The 19,743-nt window shown below is 40.5% G+C and overlaps 1 protein-coding gene across 2 annotated transcripts in view; it reads left to right on the top strand.

Moving 5' to 3' along the window:
• Positions 1-19,743, top strand: part of C8H10orf143 (chromosome 8 C10orf143 homolog) — a 50,863-nt gene that overhangs the window by 19,085 nt on the left and 12,035 nt on the right. The window contains exons 2-3 of one of the 2 annotated variants that reach the window (XM_019034317.4): positions 13,438-13,602; positions 13,711-13,773. The exons of the other annotated variant lie outside the window; for it this stretch is intronic. Coding sequence (XP_018889862.1) covers positions 13,438-13,602; positions 13,711-13,773 — 228 coding nt within the window. The remainder of the gene's footprint in view (positions 1-13,437; positions 13,603-13,710; positions 13,774-19,743) is intronic. 2 annotated transcript variants of the gene reach the window in all.

Here is a 19,743-nt window from a genome sequence, read left to right as displayed (position 1 = left end):
TACATTGGGTTAAAACATGCTCCTTTAGCTCAGAGAAATTTGTTATTACCCATTTTCTGAAGCCTACTTCTGTCGATTCATCAAACTCATTCTCTCTCCAGTTTTGTTCTCTTGCTGGCGAGGAGTTGTGTTCCTTTGGAGGAGAAGAGGCATTCTGGTTTTTGGAATTTTCAGCCTTTTTGCGCTGGTTTTTCCTCATCTTCATGGATTTATCTACCTTTGGTCTTTGATGTTGGTGACCTTTGGATGGGGGTTCTGTGTGGATGTCCTTTTTGTTGATGTTGATGCTTTCTGTTTGTTAGTTTTCCTTCTAAGAGTCATGCCTCTTTGCTGCAGGTATGCTGGAGTTTGCTGGAGGTCCACTCCAGACCCTGTTTGTCTGGGTATCACCAGCAGAGGCTGCAGAACACCAAAGATTGCTGCCTGTTCCTTCTTCTGGAAGCTTCGTCCCTGAGGGGCACCTGCCAGATGCCAGCTGGAGCTCTCCTCTATGAGGTGTCGGTCAACCCCTGCTGGGAGGTATCTCCCAGTCAGGAGGCACAGGGGCCAGGGACCCACTTGAGGAGGCAGTCTGTCCCTTAGCAGAGCTAGAGTGCTGTGCTAGGAGATCCCGCTTCTCTCTTCAGAGCTGGTAGGCAGGAACGTTTAAGTCTGCTGAAGCTGTGCCCACGGTCGCCCCTTCCCCTAGATGCTCTGCCCCAGGGAGATGGGAATTTTATCTATAAGCCCCTGAGTGGGGCTGCTGCCTTTTTTTTAGAGATGCCCTGACCAGAGTGGAGGAATCTAGAGAGGCAGTCTGGCTACAGTGGCTTTGTCAAACTGTGGTGGGCTCCACCCAGTTCGAACTTCCTGGAGGCTTTGTTTACACTGTGAGGGGAAAACCACCTACTCAAGCCTTGGTAATGGCAGATGCCCCCCCCCCCCCCCCCCCCCACCAAGCTCAAGCATCCCAGGTTAACTTCATACTGCTGTGCTGGCAGTGAGAATTTCAAGCCAGTGGATCTTAGCTTGCTGGGCTCCTTGGGGGTGGGATCCACTGAGCTAGACCACTTGGCTCCCTGGCTTCAGCCCCCTTTCCAGGGGAGTGAATGGTTCTGTCTCACTGGTGTTCCAGGCGCCACTGGGGTATGAAAAAAAACTCCTGCAGTTAGCTTGGTGTCTGCCCAAATGTCCGCCCAGTTTTGTGCTTGAAACCCAGGGCCCTGGTGGTGTAGGCACCCGAGGGAATCTCCTGGTCTGTGGGTTGCGAACACCATGGGAAAAGCATAGTATCTGGGCTGGAGTGCACCGTTCCTCATGGCACACTCCCTCACAGCTTCCCTTGGCTGGGGAGGGAGTTCCGTGACCCCTTGTGCTTCCCGGGTGAGGCGATGCCCCACCCTGCTTCAGTTGTCCCTCCATGGGCTGCACCCACTGTCTAACTAGTCCCAATGAGGTGAGCTAGGTACTTCAGTTGTAAATGCAGAAATCACCCGCCTTCTGCATTGATCTTGCTGGGAGCTGCAGACTGGAGCTGTTCCTGTTTGGCCATCTTGCCAGCCTCCACTTTCTTAATGGTGTCGTTTGAAGCCCCAAACCTTTGAATATTGATGAAATCCAAATTTTCAACTTGTTTCTTTTAGGGATCATTCTTTTGGTGTTGTATCTGAGAAATATTTGCCTATTCCAAGATCATAAGGATTTTTTTTCCCTATGTTCTCCTTTAAAAATTTTACACTTTTAGTTTTTACATTTAGGCTTCTGATCCATTTCAAGTTAATTTTTGTGCATGATATGTGTCAAGAGGCCAACTTTATCTTTTTACATGTGGATATTGAATCGTGTCAGCACCATGTCTTCTAAAGACTGTTCTTTCTCCATTGAATTTTCTTGGCACCCTTGTCAAAGATCATTTGACCATAAATACAAGGGTTCATTTCTGGACTCTCAGTTCTGTGCCATTGACCTGTATGTTCATCCTTATGCCAATACCATATTGATTACTGGAGCTGTATATTAAGTTTCTATTATATTAAGTTTTGAAGTCTTTTTTATACATTGTTTAGTTTCTAGTGCTTCTTTAGTTGTATTTTTCAGTCTTATTTCTCCACTTAGCCTGAAAGCAGACTCAAGACCCAGCTCAGTCATTTCATATCACCAGACTTCAGGCAAGTTGGCTAAGGTTTCTTTTTACTTCTTCTTCCTCATCTATAAAATAGAAATAGAACTCCATATCCCTCCATTGTCACAGGATTATTGTGAGGATCAAATGAAATAACAAATGTGGAAACATCTAAACTAGTTTTCTATAAATGCAAAGGACATTTATTAGGCTCTGCCTGTTGCAAGTAAATGTACATAACTGCTTTCCTTAAGATCCTTAATTTATTCAGGACTATAACTTAGGTTTACAGTGTGCTTGGTAAACCTTGCAAGCCTAAAATTAATCCTCAGCAAGTCCAGTGTGTTCATTTATGTCTTTTTCAGAATCAAAGTAGAAGAGTGGTTTTTCTTTAATCTCCTCCATTATCTCAAGATAACTCACTCCCTTAGAATTCAGTTGCGCTCTTACTTTGAGTGTTGGCTTGCTCATATCAGAACTTGCCTTCTCTTTGCCAAGCTAGACTTGGTCAAGAGTGTGGACTGAAAGCTCGAGCATAGTAGGCTGAGTAGTCTTTTTTAAAAAAGGTCACAGTATCAAGATGTTAAGATCTGGTTGGTAAAGCCCCAGTGTGCCCTGGTAATGCAGGAGTTCAGTGTGAGAATCCTAACTTCTGGCCCTCCTTAGTTGATGCAGTACCAAATGTCATAGAAAGAAACCTCCTAAGAGTACAAGGTCATTCTCCAAATGAAAATGTCATAGGGAAGGAATCTTTACTTGATGGAAAGAACGCTTTCTTTCTAAATGGCAATCTGTGGCGCCTTCTTAATCTTGTTCCATCCAGCATTACCTGTTCTGTGTTCAGACCAATGGGCATCCGTATCAGCTGCTCCATCCTGCAGAAGTAACTTTATCATGGTAGGACTTGAAGTAAACTGAACCAAAGAAACCTCCCTCAGCTGACTGTTCCTGGTACCTAAGGACTGAATTACCCAGCATTATACACTTACACTACAAATGATCTTCGGCATAAGGGCCATTAGTCAATAAAAATTCTCAAAATACCTTCAAAATGAAAGATTAGATTATTTTATATAAAATATATTTTCTTGTGGACTTATTAATTGCATTACTGATTTCTAATGATTTCCTTTGGTATTTTATTTAAATAATTAATTTATTTTTTTGAAATGGAGTTTTGCTCTTGTGCCGAGGCTGGAGTGCAATGGCGCGATTCTGGCTCACTACAACCTCCGCCTCCCGGGTTCAAGTGATTCTCCTTCCTGAGCCTCCTGAGTAGCTGGAATTATAGGCATGTGCCACCACGCCTGGCTAATTTTTTGTATGTTTAGTAGAGACGGAATTTCACCATGTTGGCCAGGCTGGTCTCGAACTCCTGATCTCAGGTGATCCACCCGCCTTGACCTCCCAAAGTGCTGGGATTACAGGAGTGAGCCACTGCACCTGGCCAGCTCCTTTGGTATGTTAATTTGCTGTATATTTGCTTAACTCATATGCTTGCTCACGTGTTAACACATGTAATACATATGCTTAATTTAGTGTGTTTGATGTTGAAGAGTGTGCCATTTTCTTGCTTTGCTGACTGAAGAGAGTATGTGGTGCTTTTCTGTTGAAGAGGTCAGAGAACCATGCCTCTTCTCTATTCTCCACCCTCCTCTTGAGCCCAGAGCGGAGGCTGCCAGCGTGGCTGAGCCCCACTGGTGGCAGAGCTGGCGCTGGGCTCTGCTAACCCTGCTCCATGTTCTCTGGCTCTGCTGTGTGTTTCTAGGGGCTTTGGGGAGATGTCCCCTGTCTGGTTCATATAAGGGCTGGCTCTTCTCAGCACAGAAACCAAAGCTTTGAATCTCATCTCTGGCAAACTGTTAGGTCTTCAACCCCCTATCCCTTATAGACACTTCACTCATTAAGCTCACTTGGGACCATCACCTCCAGAAAAGGAAGAAGTCCCCCTCAACAAATGGTTGGTCTTGCCTCCTCAGGACAGGCAGCAAGGCTTCCTGAGACCTGTGGCAGCTTCGTGTGTTTCTATCATTGAGGCAGCACCATCCCTGTTTGCTATTTTAATTTAGCATCGTTTGAAACAACGTCTATTTCTCGGCCATGCTCCTGCTTCACCTTTCTCTGATGAGGATGCTGGTCACTTGATCTATTCTAGTTATTGTTATGTAATGGGGTCTTTGTGTATACTTAGGATTTTCATTTCGTTCATATAGTGCAAGTGTCTTTTTAGCTTGGCATAAGTCTTCATCTGCCTTTGCGAAGGCTGACAGATCTTCTCGTTCAACATAAGCAGCCCCAGATGTAAATGCCTCTGTGGCAGTCATTTTTCTTTGGTCCAGGCCAATCCATGACAACTGAACTATTTCCCAAGTAAGTGTATAGATCAGTATCGTATGTGGTCAGCTCTCAATAATCCACAGTAAGTAACAGAAAATATGAATAAATTAATTCACTGTGCTGGCTGAGTGCCACTGAGATGTCATCCTCACATTCCCTAGTAGAACCCACGCTCTGCTCGCCTTGGTGGCAGAGTATGGCTTGGCTCTCCTTTCTCCTACTATAGGCTGTCAGGACCCTGGCCCTTCAGCCCCCTGCGCCCCTTGAAGAATGTCAGCTTTTCATTGCAGATAATCACAAGTCTGCTGACCTTAATGTGCCAAGGGCCATTCAACCACACAGAAAAGGTGTAGAATATAGTTTCATAAGTGTTGTAAATTTCATCCAGAAAGTACAGGTTCTCATTCATATTCATGCATGCCTGTTTGCTTTCCTTTTGAGTAAGTCCTGTGTTATTGAGAAAAGAGGAAGGGAAATAATATTATTGCTATTAGCCGACTATGGTGTTACTGATGGGGGAAAATTGAAACTTGTAAAATTATGTGGGGAATAGTTAATATTTCCACTTTTCCCCTTTAATCCAGATGATTGAAAGTTGACAGCAAACCAGTTTTAACATAACACACCTCCTTTTGCACTGTAAGGATTGAGCAGATCCTGAATAACCAGAGATTGAAAGCCTTGGTCTTAGTTCTTCAAACTGTCATCCAACTTAGGTGAAGACATAGAAGGCTGCATTATTTGCAAAAGTCCTAAGGATGATTAATACGATTACTGTAATATATGGCAGAATAAGGATTGAATATATTTTGATATGCTACAAATCAAATACATATTCCATGGAAATCAGATTTAACTAGTGTACATAGGAGAGCCTACAGTTAAATTAAAAGAAGAAAAAGAGGAAGACAAAGACGACTTAATAAGCCCCAGGAATGAGAGAGTACGTTTGTGTGGAGAAGCTGAGGGGGTTGCAGGGGAGGTGAGCTCGCATGGACGTGTGTGTGATGTGGTTGCTGGGGCTGTTGACCTAGTGTGGGTTTCTCCTGTGCAAACACAGTGGCAAGTGGTGATTCTACTCTGCTAGTTACATGGCATTGAAAGTATTTTGCGTGGTTTATTTTAAGCGGGATATTGGCAGTTTAGAAACACTGGACTAGGGTGTCTAGGATATGAAGAGTCTGAAGAACATCTTTGAAATGGAATAGTGAGAGAGACTAGGGATATTTGGTTGGAGAGAACAAGCCTCCAAAGTGTCTGAGAATGATCATCAAATATCTGAATGTTTATCTCATACACAAGGGGCTTTGTTTATTTTATGTTGCTCAAAGGAGAATAGTTAGAAACAGTGGGTTGAGGTTGTGAGAAGGCAATTTGGTTTAGATCAGTATTTCTCTCACATTAGGGATGCAAGATATTTTTTTTCATTTTAAAAAACTTGTTATTTTGAAATAGTTTTAGACATACAGAAAGGTTGCAAAAACATAGTATAGAGTTCATATACATCCTTCACTTAAGCTTGTTAATGATCTTAGTATAGTTAGCATGCCATGAAATTAATGTTGGTGTAGTACTGTTAACTATAGACCTTATTCCATTTTACCAGTTTTTCCACTAATATCCTTTTTCTGTTGCAAGATCTAACCCAGGATCCCACATTGCATTTAGTTGTTGTGTTTCCTTCCTCTCTTCCAATCTGTGACACTTTGACAGTCTTTTAGGACCTCGACACTTAGTGATTATTGGTTAGTTATTTTGTTGTCCCACATTTTCTTATGATTAGAGTCAGGGTGGGCATTTTTGGCATGAGTACTGCAGAAGTGATGTTGTGCCATCTTGGTACGTTGTACGGAGGAGGGTTCATGGTATTGTGTCCCATTGCTGCTGTTGTTAAACTTGTCACTTGATTACGGTGGTTTTATCCACTGTAAAGTTACTATTTTTCTCTTTACAATTAATTTGAATCTTGGGGAAGATAGTTTGAGGCTGTGCAAACATCCAGTTTATCCTTAAACTTTTGCCTCGTAATTTTAGTATCTATTATTCGATCTTGCCCACAATAATTTTTACTGTGGTATTTACTTAATGCATTTCCTTCTTTCCTTTTGCATTAGTTAATTAGAATTCAACTGTAAGGAAGTCCTCTCCCTTCTCTGCTATTTATTTACTCAATTATTTTTGATATGGGTAGACTAATAGGCATTTACATTATTCTGTGGATTATCCAGTGCTGTTTTTATTTATTTTATTGCTTAAATCATTCCAGCTTTGGCCAACAGGAAGTCCTTCAGGTGGATGCCTTTGTCTTTTTGACATGCCCTCATTTTACAAGAACTTTCTAAGTTTTTGGCCTATGAAGTGTTTGAGGCTCATCTTGTATTTTCCCTACTCCTTCCCTGAATCAGCTGCTTCCCATGGAGTCCAGATTCCTTTTAAGGGAAAATGGTATTTAGAAACCAATTTCTAGGTGATAAGTGTAATCTTGCTACTAGGATGCCACTGTCCTTAGTGGACACAGCTAGGATATATATGTGTGTGTGTGTGTGTGTGTGTGTGTGTGTGTGTGTGTGTGTGTATCACCTGCACACACAGTAACCCACACATACATATCTTTATATATTTCTATATCTCTGTCTGGATATGTATTAAAAATTCTAATCCAACACCACTGGGTTCATTGTAGCCTCTCCCTTTTCTGTATTTGTAGCTTATTTCTTAAACAGTGAGAAACTTAGCTCTTGTTATTTACAATGTATTTACTTATTTATCCAGTGCCAATAAAGTAATTTCAAAATTGCTAACCCTGTAATAAACACATTTACTAGCTAGAGTACAGGATTTCTATACAGTGCTTTTTGTCATCTTTATTTAGTGTTTGAGTTTCTAGTCAAAATAGTTTTTTTTTTTTCTTTTTGAGATGGAGTCTCGCTCTGTTGCACAGGTTGGAGTGCAGTGGTGCGATCTCGGCTCACTGCAACCTCCACCTCCCGTGTTCAAGTGATTCTCCTGCCTCAGCCTCCCAAGTAGCTGGGACTACAGGTGCCTGCCACCACGCCTGGCTAATTTTTTTTTTTTTTTTTGTATTTTTAGTAGAGATGGGGTTTTACCATATTGGCCAGGCTAGTCTCAAACTCCTGACCTTGTGATCTGCCCACCTTGGCCTCCCAAAGTGCTGGGATTGCAGGCATGAACCACCATGCCTGGCCCAAAGTAGTATTTTTAAAAGTTATTTGGGGTAGTTCTTTTCAGTGTGGCTATGTTACTTATTTGTAATGTAGTTAGGTTCATTATTTTTGTATTCCACTTGGGTTCCTCTCCCCCTATGTCTTGGTTTACTTACATTTTTCCCTCACTTTTTGGCATGTGAAATGTTACTCTGGTGCTTTAATGCAAAGCTATACACTCCCTCTTCATTTCTGTTCCCATGCCACCCTGTTCCCCAGCCCTTTCCTACCCACTCTCTGTAGGAAAGCAGTCTCTTTCATTTCTCAAATATCCTTCCTGTATTTCTTTTGCAGAAATGAGCAGATAGTGTCCATTTTCTTATAACCCCTTCTTTCTTACACAAAGGATAGCATATTATAGATACTCTTTTGCACTTTGTTTTTTTCACTTAACAATATATTCTGGAAATCACTCTAGACCAGTTCATGGAAATCTTCCTCTTCCTTTTCTCAGTTGCATAGTACTTCGTTGCTTGGATGTACCATAGTTTATCCAACCACTCTCCAGTGTAGGGGCATTTAGGTTGTTTCCAATATATTGCACTATTGAATAACTGTGCAAATGTGCTTTTTTCCCGTATTGTTGGAGGTGTATGTTTTGGGTAGATTCTAGAGTTGTAATTGCTGGGTTAAAAAATGTGCATATAGCTTTGTATTGACAAATTTCCCTGCAGGAATTTGCATTCTCACCAGCAAAGCAGGAGGTGCCTGTTTTCCTGCAGCCTCACCAACAGGGGCTACACCACATTCTACAATTTTTGCCATTCTGATGATAAATGATATCTTGATGTTGACTTAATTTGTATTTCTTTAAATATGAGTGCATTTGAACACTTTTTTCATGTTTGAGGACCATTTTAATAGCTTTTGTAAATTGTTTATGTCTTTTCTCCATTTATCTTTCAGGTTTTTGGTCGTTTTTTGCTCAGCTTTTGTAACAGTTTCTTATATTCAGGTTATTCACCCTTTTTCTGTGGTATATATTGCAAACATTTTTCTTCCCCTTTTATCAGTTATCTTTTGATGTTGTTTAGGATTTTTTTGTTTGGCCTTACAGAGGTTTTTATTTTCATATAGTCAAACTTGTCAATCTTGATTTTATTGCCTCTGTATTTTGAATCATAGTTAGAAAATCTTTCCCTACACCAAGATTAGAGAATTCACTCATATTTTCTCCTAGGAATTGCATAGTTCTTTATAATTAGATGTTTTGCATTCAGGTCCCTAATGCATCTGGTTTGGTTTTGTATGTGGTTGTATTAGTCTGTTTTCACGCTGCTGATAAAGACATATTGGAGACTGGGTAATTTATAAAGAAAAAGAAGTTTAATGGACTCAAAGTTCTGTGTGCCTGGGGAGGCCTCACAATCATTGCAGAAGGTGAAAGGCATGTCTTACGTGGCAGCAGGCATGAGAGAATGAGAACCAAGCAAAAGGGAAGCCCCTTATAAAACATCAGATCTCGTGAGACTTATTCACTAACACGAGGACCGTGTGGGGGAACCGCCCCCATGATTCAATTATCCCCCACTGGGTCCCTCCCACAACACGTGGGAATTATAGGAGCTACAATTCAAGATGAGATTGGGTAGGGACACAGCCAAACCATGTCATGGTGTGAGGTGCAGATCTAAATTTCTTTTCTCCAAATGGCTCCAAGTTGTCCTGGGACCGCATATTAAAAAGTCCATCCTGCTGGGCACAGTGGCTCATACCTATAATCCCAGCACTTTGGGAAGCCAAGAAGGGAGGATTGCTTGAGGCCAGGAGTGTGAGACCAGCCTGGTCAACATAGTGAGACCTCATCTCTAAAAAAAAAAGAAGATTATATATGTATGTATAAAAAGTCCATCCTTATCACAGTGATTTGAAGCCAAACTTTCATATATATTTTGATTTATATCTGGACTTTTAATGCTACCACACTGGTCTGTTTGTCTCCTTGTGTGCCACCGTGTTTAATTATGGAGTGTCTATGGTTTGTTTTCGTGTCCAGGAGTTGTTTTATTTTTTTCTTCAGGGTTTTCCTGGCTCTTCTTGCATATTTGTTTTTCATTGTGACTGTTAGTATCAACTAGTATAACACTATAAAATAGTTTACTGGGATTTTTACTGGGATTATATTGAATTTACAAATTAATTTTTAGGGAGAACTGTCATCTTTATAATGTTGGGTTATCCTATCCAAGAGTTGGGGATGTCTTTTCTCTTGTTCATATCTACTTTAGTGTGTTTCAGGAATGCCTTACATTCTCCTTGTATATATTTTGTGCAATTCTTGTTAAATTTGTTCCTAGATATTTAATCCTTGTTGCAATTATTTTAAATGGCGTTTTTCTCTGATTATTATTTTGTATTTGAAAGCTATGGATTTTTATATGTTAATTCTGTGTTAGTGAATTCTTTTATTGTTTGAGTTAATTTTATCATTGATTCTCTGGGGGTTTCCAGATATATATGTGGTTTTCAACTGCAAATAGAAGTGATTTTACTACTTTACCCCTTTTTATAATGCTGATTGATTTCTCTCGTCTCAATATATTTGGTCATACCTCTCATACAGTGTTGAACAGAAATGGAGACAGTGAGCATCTTTGCCCTGTCCTGATAGTAGTAGAAATGCTATTAGTTTTTTCCCCATTTAGTAATGAATTAAGGAATGTGTATTTTATTAATTTAACAGTATAACCCTCAATTCCTGTTTTCTTTAACTTTTATCGTAAATAGGTTTTAAATTTTGTTAAAGGATTTTTCAGAATCTATGGAGGTCATCACACTACTTCCTTATGTTTATTAATATAGTACATTATATAGAGAGTTTCCTAATATTTCGAATATCTTAGACCTCATTTCATATTTTTACATCGATACCGAGCAACTGATTGGTGTGTAGTTGTATTTTCTTGTACTTTCTGTCTGGCTTATCAGTGTTACATTTGCTTGATAAAAGGAGATAGTGTGCTGGAATCTTCTTCATAGAGCATTGGCATTACCTGGCCTTTGAAGGTTTGGGAGAATTCTCCTGGGAAACCGTCTGGTCCTTGGGCTTGTGGGTAGTTACTTAATAACTCTTTCTGTTTCTTCTGGGAAATCATCAGTTTAAGCTTTCTAACTCTAATGGGATCAGTTTTGGTAATCAGACTATCCTTAGGAAGTTATCAGTTACGTCTACATTTTTCAAATTCATTTGCATAGAGGTCTGTGAAATATTCCCTTAAGATTTTTATAATTTCTTGTTTCATTGGTTATTTCCCCTGTGTCCTTTCTTATTTTCTATTTTTGTATTCACTCCTCCTTTTTCTTGAGTAACTTAACTAGTGGTTTGTCTACTTTTTTCCCTCCAAAAATCAGGATTTATATTTGTACATTAGATCTACTGTTTTTCTATTCTCTACCTCATTAATTTCATCTTATATATTCTTTTTTCTCATTAATTTTAGCTTTTTCCTTTATTTTTTCTTTGTGTATTCTTTTGTTTTGCTTTCTTGTTCTTTTCCTAGTTTTTATGAGCTGGGAATTATTATGTTATTATTTATTTTTTGAGACAGTCTCACTCTGTTACCCAGGGTGGAGTGCAGTGGCATGATGTCAGCTCACTTCAGCCTCAGCCTTATGGGCTCAATCTTCCTACCTCAGCCTCCTGAGTAGCTGGGACTACAGGTGCACCACCATGCCTGGCTAATTTTTATATTTTTTGGTAGAGACAGGGTACCATGTTACCCAGGTTGGTCTCAAACTCCTGGCCTCAAGCGATCTGCCTGCCTTAGCCTCCCAAAGTGCTGGGATTACAGGTGTGAGCCACCGTGCCTGGCTGGGAATTATTAATTTTCATTCTTTCATTTTTATTGATAAAAGTGTCAGTGCAATGAATTTTTCTCTGATTACTGCTTTAAATGTATTTCATGGATTCTGATATGTAGTGTTTTCATTGTAATTTTTAAAAAAATTCTTTCCTCTCAGTTGGTGACCTAAGAAATAATAAGACTCTTAAATTTCCAGGTGGAAGTGCCTTTCTGTTTTTTTGTTTTTGTTAATAATTGATAGTTTATTGCATTATAATCAGAAAGTATTGGCTACATTTCTACCCTATAGAAATCATTGTTTTTTCCTTTAATGCCATCAGTTGTGACTGTGCTGTGAGTTCTTGAGAGGAATGTGTATACTCTATTATCAGGGTACAGAGTTCAATATATATATGTCCATAAGGTCAACCTTGGTTGATTATGTTGTTTAAATCTATCTCCTTACTTGTTTTCTGTGTACTTGCTCTGCCTTGTACTGAGAATGGTGTGTGAAACCTCCTGTTATTAGTATGTTTCTAACCATGTTTGCTCACATCTCCTGTAGTCTTTGTTTGATAAAGGTTATGGTTGTATTATTCGGCTCATAGGTGTTCATGAGCATTATGTCTTCACTGTGAACTGTGGCTTTTAGCATTAAAAAAAAGTCCTTGGTTGTATTTAACACTTTGGGGCTTATGTTCTATGTGATCTGCTCCTGCTCTCTTTTTGTTTTTATTTTTCTATTATACCTTGGTCCATCCTTTTTATTTTTAGCCTTTCAGAATCACTTGATTTTAAGTACATCTGTATAGTTGGATCTTGTTCTTTTAAAATTTTGGATGTAGAAGGATTTGTATTTTCTAGTGATTATTTGTATTTAAACCGATTTAATATCCTTAGGTCCCCTGTTTTATTATTTAACCCTTTATTGTCTCTCAGTTTTTTCAGCATCAGTTAATACTCACCTGTTGCTTATACGATAATGAACTATACAATAATGAGAAATCTCCTCTCTTCCTTTTCCCTCATCTCCCATTTTTAATGCATCATTTCTAGTCTGTCATAAGGTTTCTATATTGTGTAGATGCATTAAGTGAAAAAAGTCCATTAAGAATATATTAAATAATAGTAGTACGGATAATAAACACATTTTGCAAAAGTGATAAAGGTGGTTTGCAAGTGACTGCAGAGGTTGGGGAGATGCCAGTGTACCAGGAAGTGTGTTCTGACATCGGGGCTGTCCAGCAGCGGGGCCTCTTGGGCTGGCTGCCAGGGCTCCTGGGGTGGATTGCTGGCCCTGGGCCAGGGTGGCCTCCATGACTGTTTACAGAGGTCCTCCTGCCTCTGAAACTCTGTGTCAGTTACAACATTGTTACCCTAAAAATACACAAAGTCTTGGGACTTTCAAACTGAGTACTCTTTTTCTTTAGCATTACAGGATTCCTTTTGTAATTATTTTCTTTAGTTCACATAGTAGTAAAAACCAAATGCTAACTTTCCCAAAGGTTATCAGTTATGGACTGTGTATGCAAACTTTGTAAATAAAATTAATTTGCTCTTCAGTGCCAGTGAGACACAGAAGTAGTCACATGTGAATTATTCATATTATATTAAGAAAGTATGTAATTTGATACTAAGCAAAAGCATATAACTAGTTTCTTGAACAAAATTTATAGGTTTTGCACATTTTCAATATCAATAAACCAGTCACCATAGTTTATTACAAGAGTTTCAGCCAAAATTATTTGAAATGACTATTTTAAATGTATAAAGCTAAGTAAATATCAGGCAATGCAAGAAATAATGAGGTTAAATGTAATGGATGATTGTTATTCTGAAAAGATAAAGTTTAAAGTCATCTCCTCAAATGCCCTATAAAGTTTTCCAGCTCCACAGGGGTCTGTATTTGCAGCTGAAGTTTTCTGAAAGCAAATTCAATTAGAGTGTTGTGTGCTTTATGAGACCATCTAAAGTAAAATTTTGTTTGTTTCAGAAACGGGTATGTAGGAGATTAGAAGCCAGTGGGCATGAGCGTGGCTGCCACCAGGTGAATGCCTGTGCCCTGGCGTCCTGGGGCCCAGAGGACCGGGAGCCTCCATCAAGAGGCTGCCCCCCAGCACCAAGGCCAGAGAGTGGCCAGGGGAGGCTAAGTACAGGGGTATGTTCCTGTTCCCACCAAACTACTTGTGAGCATGTTGAAATATTTTAATAGAAAGTGTAAATAATCATTGTTCTGATATATCTGCAACTGTGATTTGTTAACTAGATTTCTCAGAATGGTGGAAGGAGCTCAGCCCAGCCTTGCCCAAGATGTATTGCAGGGGAATCTGTAAGTGCATTAACCTTCTTGCTGTGACATAAAAGATAGACTTCTTCTTAAATATTAGATCCATAAAACAAAGTTAATAAAAACTGCAATTATGTTTCTGAAGAATGAGGAACATAAATAAAAAGGTGAAAATTGATTTAAGCTTTTCTTAGCATTCTGTCGGTGTACAAACTAATTTGTGTCCAGCTTCAGATTGGAAATATAAATTGCAAATACATTTAAAATTCCTTCTAAAAAACAGGGTTTAGGAAAGGTACCAGGCCACTGGATTTGGTTAAAATAGAGAATCATTTAAGGACATCTTGGAGAAAAGATCTTTCTCATTTAATTTTCCAAATAGCAATCAACATTGCTTTTTTCTTTTCCCTGTTTATGCTTTTCCTGCATGTTTCTATCATAAACTTCACATAAATCACAGATTTCAGAAGCAAACACAGTGTTCACACCATTAATTCAAAGTAAAGGGAGGTCAGAAACTGCCAGAGTCAGATTCTCAGTCTCTTCTACTGGGCAGAATATCATAAAGTATATATTAGCATAATAATACCTTTGTTATTAATTTTGAACTTACTCCAAGAACAAGTTAATATGTCTTTGATAACCTCTATAATTCTTGGGTTTCTTTAATTTTACATTTGGAATCTTAATATTGCAATAAAATAGAATTATATTTAAATTCCACCTAGAAACCAGGAATTTGTGCGTGTGTGTATGTGTATTTCTGAGATTGCCCCCTAAAGATCTTTAGAGAAATGTATTGCTGTTTTTGATAAGCAAAAGATTGAGTCAATAAATTATGGAGATCCTCAATTGACATACTGTAAGCTACTGTGTTTTACAATGATAAGCACTGATTTTGTTTCAAACGGAGACCTGAAACCATGACAGCCATCACCGTGTCTGATGACAGGGTGAACCTCTAATTATCTGAAGTCCTTAGACAAATAGGAAAACAAAGTTTAGTATGTAACTCATTCCATGAAGGTATACTTTGCTACTTTTTGTACTCTCTTTAGAAAAATTTTCATAGGTTATGTTGCATTCTATGGTGTAATTCTGAACAATGTTGAAATTAAAGATCCAGCAACTTGAATTTAGTATGCTTAGGTTGATTCATGTAACTGTTAAACATACCCTAGAATACAAACGAATAATGCTTACTTTGAGAACTATGCCTCCATTGGGGTTGCATTCCTTGTTTGCCGATGACTGACCGGTGCCTTCTTTGTCCCCACCCCATTTCCATGGAATGTATCTTTCACATCCCCCCATCTGTTGGAAGCAAACACTTGGAATGTAGTACAGATTCTTATTGCTTTGAGAGCTTGTGTTCTGGCATGAATGGCTTAAAGAAAAAAAAAATTTAGTTGAAGCAACTGATTGGATCATTTTGGCTAATATTCTGTTTGAACAACAGTACCTATTTGATTAGGGTTTTTCCTTTCTTTGTAATTCCCCAAGCTTGCCTCTGTTATGTTGCGTAGGAAATGAATCTATGAGCAGAAAACCTTCATTGATATGTAAATATCATTTTTTTGTTAATACTCAATATTCTTTTCATCTAAATTTCAGAAACTGACTTTAAAAAATCAGTTTCCTTTTATTTGTAGTTATTCTCAATAAAATTTCACCCAGGCTTGGGCGTTTTAATATTTACACCCACTACTTCTGAAAGTCTAATGTAAATAAAGATTGAAATGTGAATTTGAAAAGTCACACCTCTTGATATTTGAACAGACTATAGCTGCATATATCTTCTTCTTCTAATAATATGGCTAGTTTCTCTCCTAAGCTTTTAAAATAATAAGACACTATTTTTGTATTATAAAACATCAAAAGGTTCAGTGTTAAATAAAAAGCAAATAGTATTTTTAGAGATGCAAGATCCCTGGGAGTCGTGCTTAACAATAAATCACCAATGGGGCACAATTCCAAATTTCAGAAGACTTTATTAAACTTGCAGTTCCATTCACAAATGCCTGCTTACACGTGGGCCTGCCCACTCTCCCATGATGCCCGTAGGCAGCTCAGAATGGTTCTCTTGGTCAGAGAGAAGCCAAGGTGATGTGAGGGGTAGTTTGTGTGGAATTCCTAATGGGAAACTTAACATGTGATTCTCAGTTTATTTGGTGGCTGTTCTCCAGTAAGCTCCCTTGCATCCTGAATTCTCTAGTGTATTTTTGACCTTCGTAGGATGTCAGCTAATCTGATCTGTTCTGCTCTGAATTCTCAGTATAGCCGTCTGAGCTTGGTGGTCCTTCTGTTCCTAAGCTTTTTCTTATGTTTATGATTGAGTTGTTTCTCACACATACAGGGTTTTGACATTTTCTCATATGCAAGGATGTCCTCGGTAGACCTCTTCAACCTCATTTTCCAAGTTTGCATTTCGGTCTATTTCTGTTGACCCATTCTGGCGCATTGTAACCGTTGTTACAATGGTTACTATTTCAGGAGTGACTGAGGTGGTTTCTTGTAGTAATTACTGTTAGGGTTTATCTCCTGCTGTACATTATTATTTAGGAGCGTCACCTCGTAGCCCTGAATCACCCTGCTCATGTTACTGATGATCGAAATGAATGTGGTGGGACCCGGTCTTGCAGCATCCAGGGCGTCCGCTCCTGCCCAGGGTCGGGCTGCTTGCTCTCCCTGTCGTGCGCTGTCTGGGGCTGCAAGTCTCATAGAGGATGATCGCCATGGCTAGGAGGCTTCCTTTCCTGCCACCAATGGCTCCCACGCTGGGCAGTCACCTAGGCTGCAGGCTTCCATTCCCGGATCGCGCGGCTTGCGTGTGCACAGGCCACACGGTAACCAAGTGTGAAATGGAAATGAAGCTGCTCCTTGCAAATTCAGAGCAATTAAATGAAACCTTAGGGGTCTGCCAGAGGTCTCCAAAATAATCAAAAGAAGGTACATGAAAAGGGGAGGAAGGCTTATAAGGCAGAGAACTGTAGAAAGGATTTAGGATATTGGTTGAGGGGAGATATGATGATATTTCCTCAGCACCGTGTTTTCCTGGTGGTCTCTGGTCTCTGACGTTTTGTAGCCTCTCAGTGCTGGAATCCTCTGGAGAAGGGGCCACCCTCAGATCTTATTGGGTCACTGGTCAGCCCGTTGCCTGTTTTTTTTTCAGCTCCGACCTCCTTTGTCTGCCCCTCCTCTGTGTGGTGTAGAGTGTGTTTCCCAGACTCCTTTGCTTCTGACTTCTGGGAGAATCCAGCCAATGTGAGGCATTGGTGAGACACAGCAATGTGGGGGAGAAGGAGGAGGAAGCCAGAGCATTTCTCTCTCTCTCTAGCCCCTCCCGCAGTACATAGCTCCTGCAGAGTAGTCCCTCTGGGCCCATCTCTTGCGAGGTCCACCTCCTCCCTTTGTCCTCCTGGTGAGTGTTTGGCTCCTGTAGTAGTCCATTTTCACATCGCTATAAAGAACTACCTGGTGCCTGTAATTCCAGCTTGGGAGAATGAGGCAGGAAAATCGCTTGAACCTGGGAGGTGGAGGTTGCATTGAGCCAAGATTGCGCCATTGCACTCCAGCCTGAGTGACAGAATGAGACTCCATCATTTAAAAAAAAAAAAAAAAAAACCAAAAAACACACACACATACACACACAAAAACTACCTGAGACTGGATAATTTATAAAGAAAAGAGATCTAGTTGACTCACAGTTCCACAGGCTGTACAGGAAGCATGGCTGGGAGGCCTCAGGAAACTTACAATCCTGGTGGAAGGTGAAGGGGAAGCAAGCATGCCTTACCATGGCAGCAGGAGAGAGAGAGAGCGCCAGAGGGGAAGTGCCATGCACTTTCAAACAACCAGATCTCATGAGAACTCACTATCACGAGAACAGCAAGGGGAAGTCAGCCCCCATGATCCAGTCACCTCCCACCAGCTCCCTTCCAACACGTGTGGAGTATAATTCCAGATGAGATTTGGGTGGGGACACAGAGCTGAACCATATCAGCTCCCCCGTTTGGCTTCTCATCTCTTCCATCATTTGTGTAGCCAAATCCTGTTACAGTCCCTCTGTTTGAAATATACCTAGATTGGTTTCTGTTTTCTTACCAGCGCTAATCAGCTAATGAATGGACAGATTCTCCTGGGGAGGAAAGTTGCTGTTTCTAACAGGGGTCTCCGGGCCTGTGTTGTCCCCTGCAAGGGCTCAGTCAGTAGTCTGCAAGCTTGGCACTCCAGAGTGCTGGCAGGGCTGATCCTGGTGATAAGCCACATGAGTCCCGAGAGCCTGGACATGAAAGTTAAAAATACAGTCAGGCCCTTCAATGTTGCCCATCGCTAATGCTCCTTCGCTGCCTTTTATCTGTGGTTATTGGTTTTTATTACTCAAACGGGTAGGGAGTTACCACTGAAAAGCCAGCATGCAAAACATGGTGTTTCCTGGTGCCATGGAGCCTCCGCTCCCCACGTTGATTCTGGATACCAGCATTGTCATTAGCCTTATCTTTTTTTCTTTTTTTTCATTGAGGGTAAATAGCAAAGGAGCAGTCTTAATAAGCCTCCGTATTATTCACTTTTTGACATTGAAATCTATTGCCTGACAACATTTGTGTGTGTGGTATATATGGTGTGTGTGGTATATATGGTGTGTGTGCATGTGTGTGTCTGTGTACATATGTAGTGTGTGTGCATGTCTGTGTGTGTGGAGTCAGGCAACGTAGGAGTAGAAATTGAGGGCAGGGGAAGGGAGGTGTTTGGTCCAAACCTATTGTTTTGGTTCAGTTTTCCCTTGTAGGGACACCAGGAGGAGCCAAAGTATGATTATTCTGATTCTAAATGGATGCATTTTTTCTTTGTATTTCTTTTTATCTCCAAATGGGTTACCTTTAAAGTATTTCTGTTTATTTTGTTTACATATCTGTACATTATTGGTCATTGCTTTCTACACCTACATCATCTATAAATACTGCACTAGAACAGGAAGCCTTGGAACCCAGTGATCTCTGCCTTCCTCTGGTGCCTGCAGTGACGGCTGAGAACGCTGCCTGTGCTTGCTAGGGCAGGTCCGAGTGTCAAGCTGGGGACGGGACCAAAGATGGAAATGTAACGTTCTGACATCGATGAACAGAGATCGATGCGCAGCACCCTGCTCTTTGTGTCCTGTCTCGGCAACAGCTGATAGCAAGCATCCTTGTCAGTTCTTTCTTCTTCTGTCCTGAGAGAAGAAAACACAATCATGGAGGGATCAGCGGGAACTTCATTGATCATTCTGTAAGAATCAAGTTGTGCTCCATGCATTTCTACCCCCAGGTTTGTCAAGGATCCTGGAGTTCATTGGTCTAACCCTGTCAATTTACAGATAAGGAAAGTGAGGTCCCCAGGGGCTAAGCCATTGGCCTGCCATGCACCGTGGTTGATGGGGAGGCAGGGGCCTGAGCACTCTGCTTGGAGCCCCCTCTGCTTTCTGCTCTTTTTGGCTGATCAGTGTGTTTGCAGTCAGCATGCCGGCATCACTCCCCAAGACTGGCAGCCCAGCGTCAGGCTCGAACACCCTCTGAGAACTGTGGCAGTGACAGTGCTGGTTTTTGTGGACTTCATCCCCAGACACAGTGAGAAGCTCTTGGCTAAGACACAGGGCTGATTTACTCACACTGTGAGGGAATAAGCTGGGAATGGAAGAGTCTGGCTGTGTCAGTATAGCCAAATACGAATCCCAGAATAGATGGGTATGAATAGACCACTGACAAAATCTTCAGATTTAGCATCTAGCAGTAGCTGACAGTGAGTACTTTCTCTGGAATATGGATATTGAAAAACTACCTTTAAAAAATTTTTAACTGTTATTTAGGTCATTTTCTGGTGCTGAAGGAGCTGAGGGGCTTCAGATGACTAGAAGAAAAAAGAAAAAAGTTCAATTTAGACTTCCTACAAACATGTTAGATAAAACCAACACAGATGTGTCCCCCTCCTGCTGCAGAGACTCAAGGTAGACTCTGATAAAAAACACACAGCTGATCA

Source organism: Gorilla gorilla, chromosome 8 (genome assembly GCF_029281585.2).
Source record: "Gorilla gorilla gorilla isolate KB3781 chromosome 8, NHGRI_mGorGor1-v2.1_pri, whole genome shotgun sequence".
Classification (NCBI taxonomy): domain Eukaryota; kingdom Metazoa; phylum Chordata; class Mammalia; order Primates; family Hominidae; genus Gorilla; species Gorilla gorilla.
Note: the sequence above shows the minus strand (reverse complement) of the source record. Positions and strands in the feature narration are given on the sequence as shown.